The sequence below is a fragment of the Lepus europaeus genome, chromosome 13 (genome assembly GCF_033115175.1).
Source record: "Lepus europaeus isolate LE1 chromosome 13, mLepTim1.pri, whole genome shotgun sequence".
In the NCBI taxonomy this organism is placed as follows: domain Eukaryota; kingdom Metazoa; phylum Chordata; class Mammalia; order Lagomorpha; family Leporidae; genus Lepus; species Lepus europaeus.
Genome location: NC_084839.1, coordinates 98,441,286 through 98,460,376, shown reverse-complemented (window position 1 = coordinate 98,460,376; position 19,091 = coordinate 98,441,286). Strand labels below are relative to the sequence as shown.

At 43.1% G+C, this 19,091-nt stretch overlaps 1 protein-coding gene across 1 annotated transcript in view; it reads left to right on the top strand.

The window, feature by feature from the left end:
* DAAM1 (dishevelled associated activator of morphogenesis 1) overlaps window positions 1–19,091 on the top strand; it is a 191,731-nt gene that overhangs the window by 80,054 nt on the left and 92,586 nt on the right. The window contains exon 2 of the mRNA XM_062210082.1: window positions 94–313. Coding sequence (XP_062066066.1) covers window positions 131–313 — 183 coding nt within the window. The 5' untranslated portion in view covers window positions 94–130. The remainder of the gene's footprint in view (window positions 1–93; window positions 314–19,091) is intronic.

The following is a 19,091-nucleotide window of genomic DNA, read 5'->3' as shown; positions in this document are numbered from 1 at the left end:
GGGGACACACAATGCCACCAGCCTGGGGACTTTTTCTCTAATTGCTCTGATCCATTTTTAAAACTCTTGCCATATCATGTCTTCTTTCCACAGCATTTAGTCTCATCAAGCAGTAGAAGAGAATTCAGCCATGGCCCCAAGGAAGAGAGGTGGTCGGGGGATTTCGTTCATCTTTTGCTGTTTCCGGAATAATGACCACCCAGAAATCACTTACCGGCTGCGAAACGATAGCAACTTTGCGCTTCAGACCATGGAGCCAGCGTTGCCGATGCCCCCTGTGGAGGAGCTGGATGTCATGTTCAGTGAACTTGTGGTGAGTCTCAGATTTCTATGCTGGCATTGGTGGTAGGAACCCTGAGAGGGAGAAGGGGAGATGATGCAACTGGGTATGTTTGGTTTGCCGTGGACTTTCCTTTTTTCGAGGAAATAGCTCCATCCCCCCTTTCTGTCTGCACCCTCACTGTCAGTCCTGACCCCTGTGGATAAGAAGAGAGAAGAGGGTGGTGGTATTACATCTGTAGTGCTTCGCTGGTGCCTGAAGTGAGAATGGGGATTTAGACCTTCCGGTTGGTAACTATCTGGCAGTACCTAACTCTGGCTCCTGACTCCAACTTCCTCCTAATGGTGATTCTAGGGGGCAGCAGAGATGGCTTCCCTGCCACCCACATGGGGGACCCTTAATTGATTTCCCAGGTCCTGACTTGGCTGGCACATCAGTCCCAGCTCTTGCAGGCATTGGGCTGGCAGGTGGGAATTTCTTTGTCTACTCCTCACCTCGCACCTGCCTCAAGTTTAACAAATAATTTTAAAGATCAATTTATTTTGTGTGAACAAGTTTGAAATCCTTATAATATGCTTTTTCCATGACATTAAAGAAAATTATCTAGTTTGATTTGTTTGAAAGGAAAAGAAAGAGAAACAGACATGTCTGCCATCCTCTTCTTCATTCCTCAAATGCCTGTAACAGCCGAGGCTGGCCAGTTCAACAGTGGGAAAGCAATCTGGGTCTCCCACAGTGTGGCAGCAACCCAGTCAACCTGAGCCGTCACCCGCTGCCTCCCACGTTGTGCATTAGCAGGAAACTAGAATCAGAAGTGGAGCTGGGACTTGAACCGAGGGACTCTGATATGGGGTACATGCATCCAAGTAGTGTCTAACCTCTAAGCCAAATGCCTACCTCTCCTTGCACTTTTTGAAGACTCTGCATATGTGCGGATTCAAAAGTTTTTCACATCAAAGGAAACTTGCCTTTTAATTCCATTTTCCACAAAGTTTTTGAAGAACCCTCGTGCTAATATGTATAAATAACTTCCTTCACCTGCTTCATACCTTCTGGGATTCTCCAGGGCTCACCTACTGACAGTTTCTGGTGTGTAGTATTAATATCTGTTTTTAAAAATTAGTCATACTTCCCTCCTGTCTTTAATCCTTTGGTGAAGGAAATTATTACTTAAGTACAGTAATCATTATTTAGCCTAATGATAGGATTGGGATATGGGAAATTGTTCAAAGATACTATCAGAGTTTAGAATTCACTATTCTCAAATGAGCTGGCACATCTAGTGTAGGACCCATCCAGCAGGAGAGAGAAGTACACTCTTCAATTCAGTTTCTCAGGCACCTCCAGAGCAGGGTTTGTTTACACTACATATGTCACAGGCTGTTACGGTGTAGCGTGAAAGACGCTGGCATAGATTTTAAGAAGATCCCGGTTCAAATTAGTGCTCTGGCTTTGTCTGCATAAGGGAAAAAAAATCATATTTCTGAGCCTGTTTCTTTGAAAATGGAGAAAAAAAACCCAATACTCCTCCTGGGTTTTATGTGTTTTACTATGTGTTCACACTGGGAGTGGCCCAATGCCTGGTCCTTAAAGTTACTCAGTAAATACTCTGTGAGTTCTGTGTCCTCACTTAATCACCACTGGCGTTGTGTAATGGAGTTCTAATCAGACATGTCTGCTGCTCCACAGGTACTAGAGAATGCTGTTATTCTTTCGTGTCTCTTCTGTCCAAGTACAGTTGACCATGTCACTGCCTTTCACAGACAGTATCCTAACTAACCATGTCACTGCAGCTCTTACAGATCGGAGTGAAACGGAAGGGCAAAACCACGAGCCCTGGGCTCTGGGCTCTGGGTGGAGTAACGAGCCTAGTTCCCAGCAGACTTGGCTGGGAGAAAGAAGAGATGATTCCTGGCGTTACGTTATGCTTGTTGATGTTGAATGTTTTAGTGTTTAAGGAATCTCTTCTCTCTCCCATCTCTATTGTGTGCAGAACTCAGTTCTAGGTGTTGACGAGCAGGTTGGAAATAGAAAGCTAGAAACTGCCCCCAGGACCTGACAGTTTCAGTAACTGAAGGAGTTCAATAATGAAGAAGGGATAATGCCACCAAAGGGATGAGCACAGAACACCTCCACAGAGGTGTGAAGGTGATGAGAAGGTGGTCAGGGAAGGCTTCCTGGAGGACATGAGCTGTCAGCAGGAATGGGAGGTGACGGGGAGGTGGGGGGATGAGTGTTGAGGGCTGTCTCCATCTTGAGCTAGTTTGTGTTAACGATACAAAACCCTTAGTGGCTTCACAGCAGAGGCTGATCACTTGCAAATGCTGCCTGTCTACTGTGGTCAGCTACGATTCTGTCCCCCTTCTGCCGTCTAAGACTCAGGCCTGGTGGAAGAGGAGGGACAGACATAGGGACCCATGAGCAGGCTCTAGGCGTATGCTTGTAAGTAACACGTGCCACAGTGTCCGTGTTCACTGACAGTGTGCATCACACGGAGTTCACAGGGCGAGGCGGTGCCATCCTTCTCTAGGGACAGGCACCACAAGTCACATAGCCAAACCTGAGGTCATTGGGGTGGGTGGAGGACACACAGTCTGCTCTCAGGGAGGGGCAGTGACTCATCTACCCTGATGGCTGTCGAGAATGGCAATAATGATGTGTTTATGGGCTTCATTTTGAAACTGAAAGTCCACGTAAGGAGATGGTGTTGCTGATAGCTGAAGTCTTCAGTGGTGGCAGAGCCAGGTCCCTTGAGCATCCATCGCCCTTTCCATCACGTTGTGTCTGCCAACCCTCATGAGACCTGTGCAGGCGCCTGTGGTGGCAGTTCCATGGACAACTTGAAGACAGTTCGTTGTTCTGCATTCATAACAGAAAATTCCACTCTCTGCCTTTTAAATTGAGAAAGTTTTTTTTTATTTAAAAAACTTAACAGACATAAACACCACATATATTTATGTGGTATACTACGTGAAGTTTTGTTATATGTATGCATTGTATAATATCCAATCAGGATAAATATATTTATCCTTTCAAAACACTTAACGTTTCTTTATGGTAAAAGCATCCAAAGCCCTATCTTCTAGGTTTTTTATAACAGAGAAATGTACAGTACATTCATATTATCAATACTGATGTCTCTATTCTGTGTGAAAATTGCCTACAGCTGTTAGTTGTTAAAAAGCCAGTGCCAAACCAGAACTTTCAGCCAAAACCATTGGAAAACAAATTATCTTGAGGCTTCTCTCTGCCCTGGTGAGTGACAATGGATTTTTGTCTACTCCTGGATTCATGGACTTAGACCACAAATCCATCCATCTGCCAGGGATGGCCTGGGTGGGGCACGAGTGGGGCTCCAAGCCACGGGAAGCCTCCGCTCTGGATTCCCCTGAGCGGTTGGAGAAGCCCTCGCTTTACAGCAGAATGGGCTCTTGCTGGCAGTCTGGGGAAACGTCCTTTAGGTGAGTTCTCTGAGCTGGAGCTTGTTTGCCTCTGTGTGGAGTGTGCATCACGCCATGTGCGGGATGGGGCTCTCCTGGTGGTTGAAGAACACAACTTCCTTGTCCTAGTGCAGCAAGAGGCGGGGGAGTTCGTTTGGATATTTTTGGGTGTGCTGCCCGGAACAAAGATCCCAGGTTTTTTCTTTTCATGAAAGCTAATATGCCTGCTGTGGACGAGGCAGTGTGGACCCCAACTTGTGGCCTTTTTTTCCTTTAGAGCCAGTGGTTCCAAACTCATTTCCTTTGCCTTGTCCAATAAGTCACTCATTTGGCTTTTTTTTTTTTTTTTTAAAGTGATACTACTGGGTTTCTTTCATAACTGCTCATGGCAATCTTATTGTCTCATAAATTAAGCAAGCCTGGGTAGGAGGTTAATCATGTGGATCCTCAAAGGTGGTGGCCAGTGAGGTGTGCCTTGTTCTGTAGCAGGCCTTGCCACAGGTGGTAGAGCCAGAGCCATGCCACACTCAGGACGTAGTGGATTTGGGAGGTGCCAGTCCCACAGCCTGCTTGTGTGTGTGTGTTTTTTTTTTTTGAACAGGAGACTTATTGAGACATAATTCATGTACCACATAATTTACCTATTTGAAGTATGTAATTCAGTGGCTTTAAGTATTCATGGAATGGTGCAACTGTCACCAAAGTCAGTTTTAGAACACTTATGTTGCCCTAAAAAAGAACCCCCATACCCACTAACCATTACTCTCCATTCATCCGAAGACCCACAGCTAGTACTAATTTGCTTTCTGTCTGAGAATTTGCCAACTCTGGTCACTCGTATCCAGGAAATCATACAGAATATGGCCCTTTGTGACTGGCTTCTTTCACTTCACATCCGGGTTTCAGGGTTCACCCACTGTGCTACATATCACTTTACTTCTTTTTTGCTGAATAATCACAAAATGAACTACAAATTCTGTTGTGTGTAGATGCTGCATTTTGTTCACCATTTATCATTGGTAGGCATTTGGGTTGTTGCTAGTTTGGAGCTGTTATGAATCATGCTGCTATTCACCCATCTGCAAGTTGTTACATAGAAATATGTTCTCAGTTCTTGTGGGTATATACCTAATGTTGAAGTTGTCGGGTTAACTTTTGAGGAACTGTCAGACTGCTCCCAGAGTGGTTGTAATGTTTTACACTCCCACCAACAGTGCTTGAGGGCTCTAGTTTTTTCTCCACAACTTTGCCAACACTTGTTCTTATTCACTCACTCCCAGTGGATTACCGTCTGCTTTCAAGGCTGTTCTTTAGCTCCTTAAAGAACTGAGAACATATAAATTGGGAATTATTTCTTGTGCGTTGTCAAATAGAAATAAAATCTCCCTGCCAACAATCTTTAGATTAATTGGGATATGGTAAAACACTGAGTTTCTCTTTAATCTCTGCTAACCATGTATTTTATGCATTTTGAACATGACTTTTTTTTTCCTGTAATCTTCTTCTACTCCAACCCCTCTGCTCCCTTCTTCTCCCCTCTATTTCTTTCTCTTTGTCCTCTGTCTCAGAACAAATAAAGCAGTAACCAGAGACTGAGCATGGGTCCCTCACAATTAGATTCAGCTGTATTATTTTTTGCCAGGCTCTTTAAGTTTCTTTGGATTATCCCAACCAACATATCTGAAGAATCTTAGGTATGATAGCTCTATAGGTTGTCCTTGTCCAAGTAAATATCTGCACGTGGATGTTAGCAATAAAAGACTTCCTTTGGGATAGACGGAAGAATGTGCCATTAATTGACTGATGGATTATTTTGAGGTGTCTGTATTAAGTGCCTTTCTTGCCAGATTCCTCTCCCACACCTTTTTAAGATTTATTGATTTATTTGAAAGGCAGAGTTACAGAGAGGCTGAGAGAAAGAGAGGTCTTCCATCCACTGGTTCACTCCCCAGATGACTGCAACAGCCAGAGCAACACCAGTCCGAAGCCAGGAGCCAGGAGCATCTTCTGGGTCTCCCATGCGGATGCAAGGGCCCAAGGACTTGGGCCATCTTCTACTGCTTTCACAGGCCATAGCAGAGAGATGGATGGGAAGTGGAGCAGCCAGAACTTGAACTGGTGCCCAAACGGGATGCCGGCTCTGTAGCCAGCGGCTTTACCGGCTATGCCACAGCTATGCCAGATCCTGAGTTGATTAGCAAAAGACTGTTCTTAATCATGTGTGGAGGTGAAGAACAAGCAGGAAAACAGAAGCTAAATGTGCAATCTGACCAAATGGTAGTGAACATGCAGTGTTGTGAGGGAGGCTGCCCAAGCAGGACATTTTGTTGGAGAACCTTGGTGCCCTTGGTGCCCCTGTCCCCCTGTCCCTTTTTTTTCTTTTTAATGAGAAGGGAACTTCACTGGAATGACATTGCTCATCTTTGGAATAGAGCACAGTCCTTTTACCTATTTCTCTACTGGTCAGCCTGATTTCAGAAAACATATGCTGTGACTCTTGGTGCTACACATTTCACAGGAATGAGTCCCATGGTGGGGGAGGAGGAGTGTGTGTGTATGGGGGGGTGGGTTCTGTAGTTGTCCCCTGCCCCTGTGACTCCAAGTGTCTAATTCAGCAGGGAAATCTCCATAGGCCCCCTTCTCTGCAGAAGGGAGCTGTGTTTGCCATGAGTAAGAAGGAATGGATTTTGATTCACATTTGCATGGTTCCTTAGCTTAGCTCTCAGTTAATTCCAAACTTGCTGGGGAAGAAAGGTAGTATTCACTGTCACCCAGTCCCACTGTTACCTAACCTAGTGTGAAGGACCTTGGGAGGCTTCCAGGGAAAGTGACCTTTAATGTGAGGCCTGAAAAACAAGGAAATATCCTGGTAAACAGGAGTGAAGAGTGTTACAGACAAACAGTCTGTTATAAGAGCTGGGAGGTCAGAGGAAAGCATGGAAGTCTATAGAAGCAGAAAGAAGTTTAGTTTGGATGGAGCATAAAAATAGGGGAGGCTGGAAGAGCTGGGGATTCTGGGAGGTGAGCCTGGGAAAGGCCTGAGGATGGTTGTATTGTTGATTTAGATATAGCTCTTAGTCTTCCTTAAACCAGTTATACCAAAGTACATTGAAACACTTTGCTGTCTGGTTGCATCTACAAAAATCGCCCCTGTTCTGTATGTTCTCTCTATATATGAGATGTCAGTGAGCTCAGTGGTAGTGGCTGATTCAGGTGGTTTCTCTTGAGCTTAATCGTCAGCTGAGGTGCTCTCTCGTGCCAGTACACACTTCCTCTGGCTACTTTGGTTTTGAAATAAAAGGGGAGAACGTTACTAGGACCCCCACCCCCACCCCTGCTCTTCCATGGTGTAGACTCCTCCATAACCCAGGGTAGGAAGGGTTGCCTGCAGAATGTGTCACAGCAGCAGTGACACTGGATTTGGTGTGCCCCTCACAGCCGCTGTTTCTGCCAGCCTCAGCTCTGTGAAGTGTGTAGAGTGTCTCTCCTATGTGAGATTTTTTAGGGGAGAAATTCAAGTTTAAAACAAAGTCTGGTTATTATTTTTAAAGTATGTTATATAGTAAGTCTGACCTCTTATGGCACACATTTGTACATTTGGAATCTGTTTCATAGACTTTTAGAGGAAAGCTTTCATTTCAAATGCAGCACATCACTGAATTTATAGCTAGTTGGAAATAATATGCCATATGAATCCAAGTTTTTCTAAGCCTGAACTTTTGCCAGTTCCATTTAATACTATTTTCTGATTAATCTGCTTATTTTCAAGTCTAGTTCTTTGTCTTCCATTCATTTGGCCAATGGGTCTAGTGTTTTTGGGTACTATGGAGTGTTATGCCTTCTAAGAAAGGTAAAATATTCCAAAGAATATTTTCGTTGAAAAACTCAGTACCTATTTCAAAACCACCATTTAGACTACTGTGGATTGCCAAGAAAAGTTAAAAATCTCAGTGGAAAGATAATAGATATTATAGGGTAAGATTTCTGTCTTCAAAATATAATCATAAATGAATATGACTATAGGTCAACCTTATTAAGTACTAAGGATATTCTCAACATTATAATCAGCACAGACTTTGAGACATGAAAAGAGTAGGAATGAGAGAACTTAGTTGATACATCACAGTACAGTGAAGGTAAGCTGAGCCCAGTGAATTCACTTGGGAACCCCCGTCACTAATCTCTTCATTTTTCAATATATCCTGAAGTCACTGTGGTATGAAAGGAGCTACAGGAATCCAAGTTAGTCTTAAAGGCTTTCCAGGGTACAAATTTTATTTTATTAGCCATGTGAACTGTTATCCCTTTTCTAAAGCTGTCAACATAATTTCTCTTATTACTAAGGCTATTTTAAGTTCTCCTTGATAATAAAATTCTTCCATTATCAGAACCAATGAAAAGTTTCAATACTTTTATATCTTTATTTTTGTAACATTTATTTACTTGAAACTAGGAGTTACACACACACACACACCCATGAGAGAGAGAGAGAGAGAGAGAGAGAGAGAGAGAGAGAGAGAAAATGCGAGAGAGCGAGCGAGCTTGCACAAGAGAGAAAGAGACCATCGGTCCATTGTTTCACTCCCCAGATAGCTGCAATGGCCAGGGCTGGGCCAGGCTGAAGCCAGGAGCAGGACCTTCATCTGGGTCTCCCAAGTGGGTGGCAGGGGCCCAAGCATTTGGGTCATCTGCCACTGCTTTCCTCAGACCATCAGCAGGGAGCTGGGTCAGAAGTGGACAGTCAGGACATGAACCAGCACCCATATGGGATGCTTGCATTGCAGGCGTAGGCTTTACACACTGTAACACAAGACCAGCCTCTGTCTTTATTTTTAAAACTTCTCTTTTACTCTAACACCAGGACTCAGTTCCCATTCTTTAAGATGAAAAAATTGGGTAGCAGGAACGTTTAATTTTAAGGTGATGGAAAGAAAAAAACTGGTTTTGAGAAGTCTTAGTTTTAGCCTACTGTTTCTTAATGAGAGTCTAAAGCATTGCTTGGCAATTAAGCAGAGGAAATCAGAATGTATAAAGACTTCAGATATATATATGTGTGTGTGTGTGTGTGTGTATATATATGTATGTATGTATGTATGTATGTATAAAACCTTCAAAGTCTGTAACCCAAAAGTCAGGATCTAATGAAGGAATTGATATTAAAACCATTCTATTTCTGTGATGTTAAAAGTTGTTTTCATCTGACAAACCTAATAAGGTCAAGAGAGAAAATTCTGTTTAGCTAAAGGACATGATTAGGTGACAGGGAAGAAAAAAGCTATTGAGTAGAATTTCCCTTGACACTGTGGCATTTTTGGATAAACCAACTTGATGAGTTCATAGAAAAATGATTAGAACAGTGTGAAACTATGCAGTACATCACAAAGGGAAGTAGGAATGTAGATATGGACTTAAATGTGTGCAGTGCTAAAATTCTTGGGTAGTAAATGTGAACTACTGCCAGCATACGGTCAGCTTAAAGGTGACCCAAGAATGATCTCAACCCCCAAACTTGATAAACAAGTTATTTTGACTGTGAGAACAACTGGTGAATTTTAATACAAGCTGAGGTTGATAGAAGTGATTTTGCTTGGTTAAATTGAGGGTACTTCAAAAAGTTCATGGAAAATGAAATTAAAAGATGTTTGTCTTGGATGTAAACAAGTTCAAAATCCATGCATTTTTCATGAACTTCTTCAGTTTTCATCTAGTGCTCTGAACTAAACACATCAAGTAAATCTTAAAATAAAACTATAAAATAATTTTTTTCCTTTAGCTAAATTTGTGTTTTTATCTCACCCGGATCACTCCAAATTTGTCTTTTTCTAGAAGCTGTTAAATTTGGATTTTGACTTCATAGTAAGTACCTTAGTGTCAACCCAGTTAGCCCTTATATATGGATGCTTCTTTTTTTTTTTTTTTTTTTTTTTGGACAGGCAGAGTTAGAGAGACAGAGAAACGTCTTCCTTCCATTGGTTCACCCTCCAAATCGGCCAGTGTGCTGTGCCGATCTGAAGCCAGGAGCCAGGTGCTTCCTCCTGGTCTCCCATGCAGGTGCAGGCCCCAAGCACTTTGGGCCATCTTCCACTGCCTTCCCAGGCCACAGCAGAGAGCTGGACTGGAAGAGGAACAACCGGGACTAGAACCGGCTCCCCAACCGGGACTAGAACCCAGAGTGCCAGCGCTGCAGGCAGAGGATTAGCCTAGTGAGCCACGGCACCAGCCTGGTTGCTTTTTAATATAAGTCTTAGAGACTGATCTTCTGACTGTAATTTAAAATTGGATTATTTAACTTAGTGCTCATGCTACCAGGTGTAAATTATGCAGTCAGTTTAATGCCTATTTTCCAATGCCCCCATATAAGCTAGTCTAGGTGTTAAAAAAGCTGGAGGAGTACTTGATCTCTGTGAGTAGTGTAGTTTTGGTATAACTTTGAAATTGTTTCAGTAATTGCTCCAGGATCTGGTAGTTTGTACAGATAACTACATATGAATATATCTTGATACTCATGAAATCATCCAAGCACCATGATTTGCTCTCAAAATGTATATGACATGGCCTTTGGGAGGTAAACGCCTAAAACACTGATGTTGTACTTCAGTTCTATGCTATTGTAGAATATTTTTATCTGTTGTATTTGGAATCCTTCCCACCCTACCCCTGAACTCCCAAAATGCCTCTGGAGTTTCAAACTATTTCTTTAAGATTTTTTTTTTCCCATTTCTATTTGAAAGGCAGAGAGAGAGAGAGAGAGAGAGACCTTCCATCTGCTGGTTCACTCCCCAGATGCCGCAAAAGCCAGGGCTTGGCCTGACCTAAGCCAGGAGCCAGAATCTCCATCCTGATCTCCCACATGGGTAGCAGGGACCCAAGTACTTGAGCCATCATCTATTGCTTTCAGGGTATACATTAGCAGGAAACTGGATTGGAAGCAGAGTAGCTACGACTCAAAGCACTCTAATATAGGTTGCAGGTATCTTAACCACTGCACCAAATGCACACCCCTCAAACTCTTTCTTGATGCATATTGTAGAAGCTCAGTGACCAGCTACATCTTTTGGTTCTGATTTTCTGACTTATGAATGAAGAGCTGAATATTTTTTTTTTAAGAAAATCAAATCCCTTGGTGCTGGCGCTGTGGTGCAGTGGATTAACACCCTGGCCTGAAGCGCCAGCATATATGGATGCTGGTTCAAGTCCCGGCTGCTCCACTTCCGATCCAGCTCTCTGCTATGGCCTGAGAAAACAGTGGAAGATGGCCCAAGTTCTTGAGCCCCTGCACCCGCGTGGGAGACCCAGAGGAAGCTCCTGGCTCCTGGCTTCGGATCAGTGCAGCTCCAGCCATTGTGGCCAATTAGGGAGTGACCCATGAGATGGAAGACCTCTCTCTCTGCCTCCCCTCTCTCTGTGTAACTCTGACTTTCAAATAAATAAATCTTTTAAAAAAGAAAATCTCTCAAAAAAGTTGCATTTTTTTCCTCTTGTCTGTCCAGTTTTAAATGAATTTAAACAGCTGCTAGCTGTTTATTCCATTACACAATGCACAATTTAAGAAGTAGGTTAAACCAAATGACTGAAAGGTCACCTGGGTTGGTTTTGGGAAATTTGGACATTCTTGGATGTAGAGGGAAAACTGAGAAGTTCTTTTGTCTTTTGAAGGCAGAGGTAGGAAGGGAGGGAGGGAGGGAGAGAGAGATCTTCCATCCTCTGGTTCAGTCCCCAAATGACTGCAACACCCAAGGCTGGCCAGGCTGAAGCCAGGAGCCTGGAACTCCATCCTGGTCTCCCACATTGGGCCATCTTCCAGCACTTCCCAGGCACATTAGCAGGGAGCTGGGTCGGAAGTGGAGCAGAGCAGCCAGGACTCACCGGCACCCATATGGAATGTCGGTACCACAGGCAGTAGTGGCTTAAGCTGCTGAGCCACAATGCCTGCCCCTGCCATCTTTTCAAAAATCAGATTGTTTTGAGTTTTATCCTCCTACGAATAACTCATTTTGTTCAATCCCTGATGAAAAGGTGTCTCTTTTGTTGTTGGGGCAATTTTTTTTTTTTTTATTGGCAGGTAGAGTTATAGACAGTGACAGAGACAGAGAGAAACGTCTTCCTACTGCCTTCCCAGGCCACAGCAGAGAGCTGGCCTGGAAGAGGGGCAACCGGGACAGAATCTGGCGCCCCGACCGGGACTAGAACCCGTGTGCCGGCGCTGCAGGCGGAGGATTAGTCAAGTGAGCCATGGCGCCGGCCCTTGTTGGGGCATTATATCTGGCTCTTCCCCTCCGGATCCCCAGGGCTAGAGAAGTGCCTGGCCCAGAGTAGCTGCTCAACAAATGCCTGGAGCCTAAAGGAGCGGAAGGATAAGCAGTCATAGATACGTAAGACAGGTCATGCCCTGTGAGTGTTTGAGACAGTGCTTGGGTGATGCAAGCGTGAGTTAATGACTGCTGGACACTCCGGCAGCAGGGTCTGTACAATTTTCTATCTTCCAAAGCCTCTGCACCAGATATTGCTTAGTAAATGGTTGGCCTCACTGTGGGAAGAGACACCTTGTGCTTGATTGTCTTCTGACCCGGTTAAAGCTGAAATGGGTCACATGAGCTGCTGAGCTGCTAGGCAGGTCTCTGGAGGGGACGGGAGAGGCCATGCTGGCAGGAGCAGTGCTGGTGTTGTGGAGGGAGGTGGTGTGTGTAGACTTGGCTTCAGAGTTGCCCAAGGGCCTTGGGGTGTCCTACTCGTCCGGTGCTTTACAACTGCTTCTGTATCCCGGGAGACAAAGTCCCTCCAGTCAGGAAAACACTGCTTCGAAATTCTCTGTTCAGCCTTTCCACTGATGCTGTCCTAGATTATAGATCTGCAAACTGAACATTTAGACATTGCAAAATGATTCTAACATACCAGGTCACTTCCAGAAGTTGGTGGAAAATGGAATGAAAAGGTAAGTTTATTTTGGTGCAAAACATTTTTGAAATCCACAAATAAGTTTTTCATAATATACATTTGCCCTGAACTTTTTGAAGACCCCCTTGGACTTGTCTCTTCATTCCATTTCCCCCAAAGTTTTTGGCATACTCTGTATATATTTAGAACAAACGTGTTTATTTTAGTTTACTGGAAGACTCTTCTGGTTATGCAAATTAATTAAAAGTTAAAGTCACTCTAATGAGTTTCCAGTTGAATAACCAAAAAGCTGAATAAAATGAAGGTTTAGCTGCAGACTGTATGCAAACTGAACATAGGGAATTCAGGGAAAGAAGGAAATGGTATAAAACGTTAAGTCATCAGTAAGAAACTAAAAATTATTTCTAGGAGTCAGCCTTTGCCTGCGGGGTTTCCCACTTCTTACATATCACATGAAAACGCGTCTGTCAGACACAGAGAACGTTACTGTGCAGGGGATGGTGAGTCACGTTTTGGTGTTTTGGGTGGTAAGAGCATTGGCGGAGACCTTCCAGGCTGCCAGCCTTGCAGGGTTGTTCCTCTGTGCACACATCCCTTTGGGGGTGTAGAGCTCTGTTTTCCACTTCATGCCTTCCTGACGAGTTAGGAGCCAGTGATAATTCACTGACTACACCTCTGTCTGAACTGACAAAAGTCGTATCTAACTTTCAGATTTTAACTACCGCCATGGAAATACAATACTTTTCTCAGGGTCATTCCGGTTAAATTTTAAGAGCTGTGTTGACAGTTGGTGACTCCTGGATGTGACTGTCATTTGCTTGGGTGGGGCTGGATGTTCATAAATGTAATGATTTACCACTACTTGTTAAAGCTTATTTTTTTCTCTGCCAAAGTGTCACCATTCAGTCTTCTATCTGCTTCCTCCCACCCCCATGTTGTATCTATAACAATGCCTTGTGGCTGCAGGTCTAGTGATTTGCCTCTCTGAGGGTTTGATTGACTTCTGGTACTAAGTTGGGGGTTGGAGGAAAGGATTACATTCAGGGAAGGTTCTACTCCTGGTGGGTCCTAGAGGTAAAGTGGAGGAAACCTTTCCTGATGAGTTAGGATAGGGGCCTATTCGCTCTAGGAAGATACCTGTAGTATAAAGGAGAGAAATTAGAGACTTGTCTGAATAACAATATGGTTGGAAATTCGGTGAACTCTGTATATTGAGTCAGAAGGATAATTTCCATATCAAGAACCATTAAAAAGCAAAAGACAACAAAAAGACAAAACGCCAGAACACACACACACAAAAGTGAATTGATTGACGGGGTAACCTCTAGGACTTGTCTTAGCTTACCTGCCAAACTGTCCCTCCTCCCCGCAACAAGATAGATAAGAGAGACAGCGCTGCCATGAACTGGTTCACTCCCCAGATGCCTGCAGTGCTGGGACTGGGAGCTCAGTCCAGGTTTCCCACAGGAGCGGCAGGGACCTCACAGCTTGAGTCATCTGCGGTTGCCCCCCAGGGGCTGTGTGCTCAGGAGGCCGGAGTCAGAGCCATAGCTCAGCCCAGGTACTCCAGTGTGGGAAGGGCATCCTAGCTGGTTGCTTAACAGCTAGGCAAAACACCGCCTCTCCTCATTTTTCTTATTTTCTGTTTTCCTCAGCGTTATTCATGTATCCTTCTAGCTCTGTACAAAAAGAAGTCTGGAATTCCTCACAGATTTTCCTTCTTAACCAGAATTGCACTTATTGGCTGATTGAAATTATTTATTTGGTAAACTTTTTCAAAAAAAAATATTGGCTCAAATATTACTTTGGAGGCATTCTTAATAATCCCATATTCAGTTTAGCTAAACTTTCTGACAAGAGCCTTTTTTTTTTTTTTTTTTTTTTTTGGACAGGCAGAATAGAGAGAGAGAGAGGGAAAGGTCTTCCTTCTGTTGGTTCACCCCCCAAATGGCTGCTATGGCTGGTGCACTGCGCCGATCCTTCCTCCCGGTCTACCATGTGGGTGCAGGACCCAAGCACTTGGGCCATCCTCCACTGCCCTCCCGGGCCACAGCAGAGAGCTGGACTGGAAGAAGAGCAACCGAGACAGAACCCTGCGCCCCAACTGGGACTAAAACCCGGGGTACCGGCGCCGCAGATGGAGGATTAGCCAAGTGAGCCACTGTGCCGGAAGAGTCATTTGTTAAAAGGTGTTGGTCTTCCAGCTCACTCAAAACCCTTACTGTATATTATTTCAAAATTCCTTCCCTTGCTCTATCTAGCAAATAAACCTATTTCCTTAGATTGATTTGTGCTATGCTGATTGTATATTTCTCTATGGAGCTGCCTGTTTATACCAGAGTATAGGACTGGTGAGATTTCTTTGCACAAATCTTGCAGAAGTGGAGCTTATAATATATTTTGTTAGAATGAAGCCTAGAACTATAGTTCTCACAGCTAGGCTTCCCACAGAAGACCTTCCTTCTTATATAAAAACACAAGAAATATTTTTCTTTGAAGGACCCTTTTATGCATGGATTCCAAATTTTTTTCATGGCAAGATTGACTTGTCTTTTAATTCCATTTTCTGTGAGCTTTTTGAAGTGCCCTTGTGCATTTTTATTACTATATAAAAGTATAATTAGGGGCCTATGTTGTGGCCTGGCGGGTTAAACCACCGCCTGCCACACTGGCATCCCATGTGGGTGGTGGTTCAAGACTCGGTTCCTCCACTCCTGTTCCAGCTCCCTCCTAATGGCCTGGGAAAAACAGTAGAAGATGACACAAGTATTTGGGCCCCTGCCACCCATGTGAGAGACCTGGAAGAAGCTCCTGGCTTCAGCCTGGCCCAGTCCTGGCTATTGCAGCCATCTGGGGAGTGAACCAGCAAATGGAAGATCTGTCTCTCCCTCTCCCTCCGTAACTCTGACTTTGAAAAAAATCTTTTTTTAAAAAATATAATTAATACCTTTTCTCAGATGAGAGTCTTTTAGAGTACTCTCATGTTTATTTGATTAGTTGTTTGTTTATTTGGAAGAGACAGTGTTAGGGAAAGAGAAAGAGTGAGTGATCTTCTATCTACTGGTCCACTTCCTAAATACCTATAATATCTGGAGCTGGGCTGAGCTGGGCTGGGCTGGAGCTAGGAGCCAGAGCCAGAGCCAGAGCCAGAGCCAGGAGCGAAATCCGTGTCTCCCACTGGGTGACAGAAACTCAGTTACCTGAACCTGCTGCCTCTCAGGATGTGCATTTGCAGGAAGCTGGAGTCAGGAGCCAGAGCCAGAAACTGGACCCAGTCACTCTGATGTGGGACACAGGTGTCTTAACCGCTGCACCAAATGACCACTCCCCACCTGTGGTTTTTAAGAAATCTGAACTTTCTGTGGAGAAGAATGATGCTTAGCGCAAAGGTTCCTCCTTTTTATCATTTGCTAAGTCATTTGCCTTAACTCTCAAAACTTTACCCAGGAGAGAATAATATGAAAAGAATTTCTGTGACCATTGACAGAAGCCACGCTACCCAGGTTTTAGGAGCCATAGATTTAGGAGTCAAAGATTAGGTTATTTACTAGGCTTTGACTAATGCTACTTGTTTGCTGATCTTAGTGCAAAAGATGGCTGTTAACTCAGAGTACGTCTCTGCCCCTCTGTGTGTGGAACCCCAAGTGGGGAAAAAGTGGTAAAGAAACAAAACACAAAGGTGCTGAGGACTTCTGTTTGATATTAATTTACTGAGGGACCATGGGAAAAACATTACCTTTGTCTTAGCCTAAAATGGAATTCGTCCTAATATAATTTAGAGATTTTCAAAGAAAGGGAGAGGGAATTTCACTGGAGTGACCCTTGGTTTCAAACAAAAGCTGTGTCTGAAACTGTAACGTTTCCTGGATTCCTCTGAAGGGTGTACAGTTCTCTTTCCTTCTTTATACAATTCTTTCCAGTGAGTTTCTCCTCTAAATCAACTTCTTGCTTTATCTAATGTTCAGTCAGAATTCTGTTTCCTTACTATGCATATCACATTGTATTTTTTGATTGTTTTCCTTAGCTTCCAGTAGCAAGCTTGATTTTTTTTTTTCTCCAACAGCTCTATTCAGGTATAGTTTACACGTCACTGAATCTGTCCATTAAAAATGTACAGTTTATGAGATGTAAGTACACAGTGACTCCTGTTGCTGACTTAACAATTTGACACTCTTGTTTATGGCGTCAGTAATCTCCTAGGCTCTAGTCATGAGTTGCCAAGGCTATGGAAGCCTTTAGGGGTCACCGACTTTGATCTTATTCCGACAGGGTCACAGTAAAAGTGGAAGTTCTCTCCTCCCTTCAGAGAAAGGTACCTCCTTCTTTGATGGCCCCAGTGTGTACTTATGTCTCATGTGGGATCTGTCCTTAATGTGTTGTCCAATGTGCAGTGATGCTATGACTAGTACTAAAACAGTATTTTTACACTTTGTGTTTCTGTGTGGGTGCAAATTGATGAAATCTTTACTTAGTATATACTGAATTGATCTTCTGTATATAAAGATAATTGAAAATGAAGAAAAAAACCTGGTGTTAAATTGGAAATTGCATAGAAAATTAATTATTTTTTAAAAATAAATGTAGGATCTCTGTCTTTAATGTGCTGTACACTGTTATTTAATGCTATAACTAGTACTCCAACAGTATTTTTCACTTGGTGTTGCTATGTGTGGGCAAACTGTTGAAATCTTTGCTTAATATATACTGAACTGATCTTCTGTATATAAAGAGAATTGAAAATGAAAAAAAAAAAAAAAAAAGAAGAAAGGCCTGTCATTTGTGACAATGTAGTTGAGCTGGAAGACATTATGCTAAGAGAAATAAGCCAACCAAAAAGAACTCATGGAGGCAGAGAGATGGTTGTAACAGGCTGAGTGGGCAGGCAGTGTGGGAATGTTCATGAGAAGATACAAAATTTCTGGAGTGGACATTGTGGTATAGCAGGTTTAAGCCACCCCCTGGGATACCTAAATCTCATATTGGAGTGCCTTGTACTGAGTTCCACCTGCACCTCTGCTTCAGATCCAGCTTCTTGCTAATGTATCTGAGAGGCAGCAGATAGTTCCTGGATCTCGCTGTTGCCAGCATTTCAGGAGTGAACCAATGATGGAAGATTCTCTCTGTCTCTCATGTGTATGCTCTCTCTCTGTTTCTTTCTCTGTTATTGTGGTTTTTAAATTAATAAAAATGAATAAACACTTTAAAAAACAAAAATGTACAGTTTATGAATTTTAGTGAATTTATACAGTTGTATAAAACCATTACCATTGTCGATTTAGAATATTTCTTTTTCCTTTTTTTTTTTTTTTTTTGACAGGCGAGTGGACAGTGAGAGACAGAGACAGAGAGAAAGGTCTTCCTTTTCCGTTGGTTCACCCTCCAATGGCCGCTGCGGCCTGCGCACCGCGCTGATCCGAAGCCAGGAGCCAGGTGCTTATCCTGGTCTCCCATAGGGTGCAGGGCCCAAGCACTTGGGCCATCCTCCACTGCCTTCCCGGGCCACAGCAGAGAGCTGAACTGGAAGAGGGGCAACCGGGACAGAATCCGGTGCCCCAGCCGGGACTAGAACCTGGTGTGCCGGCACCACAGGCAGAGGATTAGCCTAGTGAGCCATGGCGCCGGCCAATTTTAGAATATTTCTAACACCCAATCTTCCCCATGCCCATTTGCAGTTAGTCCCAGGCAAACTGATCTTTCCGCCTCTACAGATTTAAATTTCTAAAACCTGACATGAAGAGATACTTTTGGAGATACTGATTACTTTATTTCCCGTAATACCTTGTTAAGTATTTGAATTCTTAAAATGAAAAATCTCTTAAAAATAATATTTTGCAGTAAATTTAGCACTTAAACTAATCTGCCAGAATGACTTTCAAATCGGTTTGTACTCCATTCTTCTTTCTTCTATCAACTGTGCTTTTTATTCCTTCCTTGTCCATCAGTGTATCTAAATGAGTGTAACTAGCCTAAAAAGAGCAAAGGCAAAGCAACCCAACGCTTTGTGGTTAAACTAATATAGTTCTTTACTCTTTGTGAATAAACAAATACTCCTTTAGCCTAGGATATGAACTATAGATTCAATCATAGAACTTAAACAAAAACTTTAATTTCCAGAAGAAGCTGCAGAATATCTTTTGCGCTGCAAGTCACAAAGATTTATTAGAGTTAAAATGAGTAACTTCTTTATGAAATCCATGCATACAAGGTATCTTCAGAAAGTTCCTGGAAAGTGTCTGTTATGAAAAAAAATATTCACTATTTCAAAATTTTTGGACCAAAATAAGCTAATCTTTTAATTCAGTTTTCCCATAGGCATCTTAAGATAACCTCCATTTAAAATAAAAATATAAGTAAATTAAACTTCTTCGGAATAAGAAACACTTAGTGATAAAAATACATTGTTAACAAAGTGAGAAGACAACTCATAGGCTAGAAAAAAGTATTTTCAATGAATACCTCTGGCAAGACATATTTCC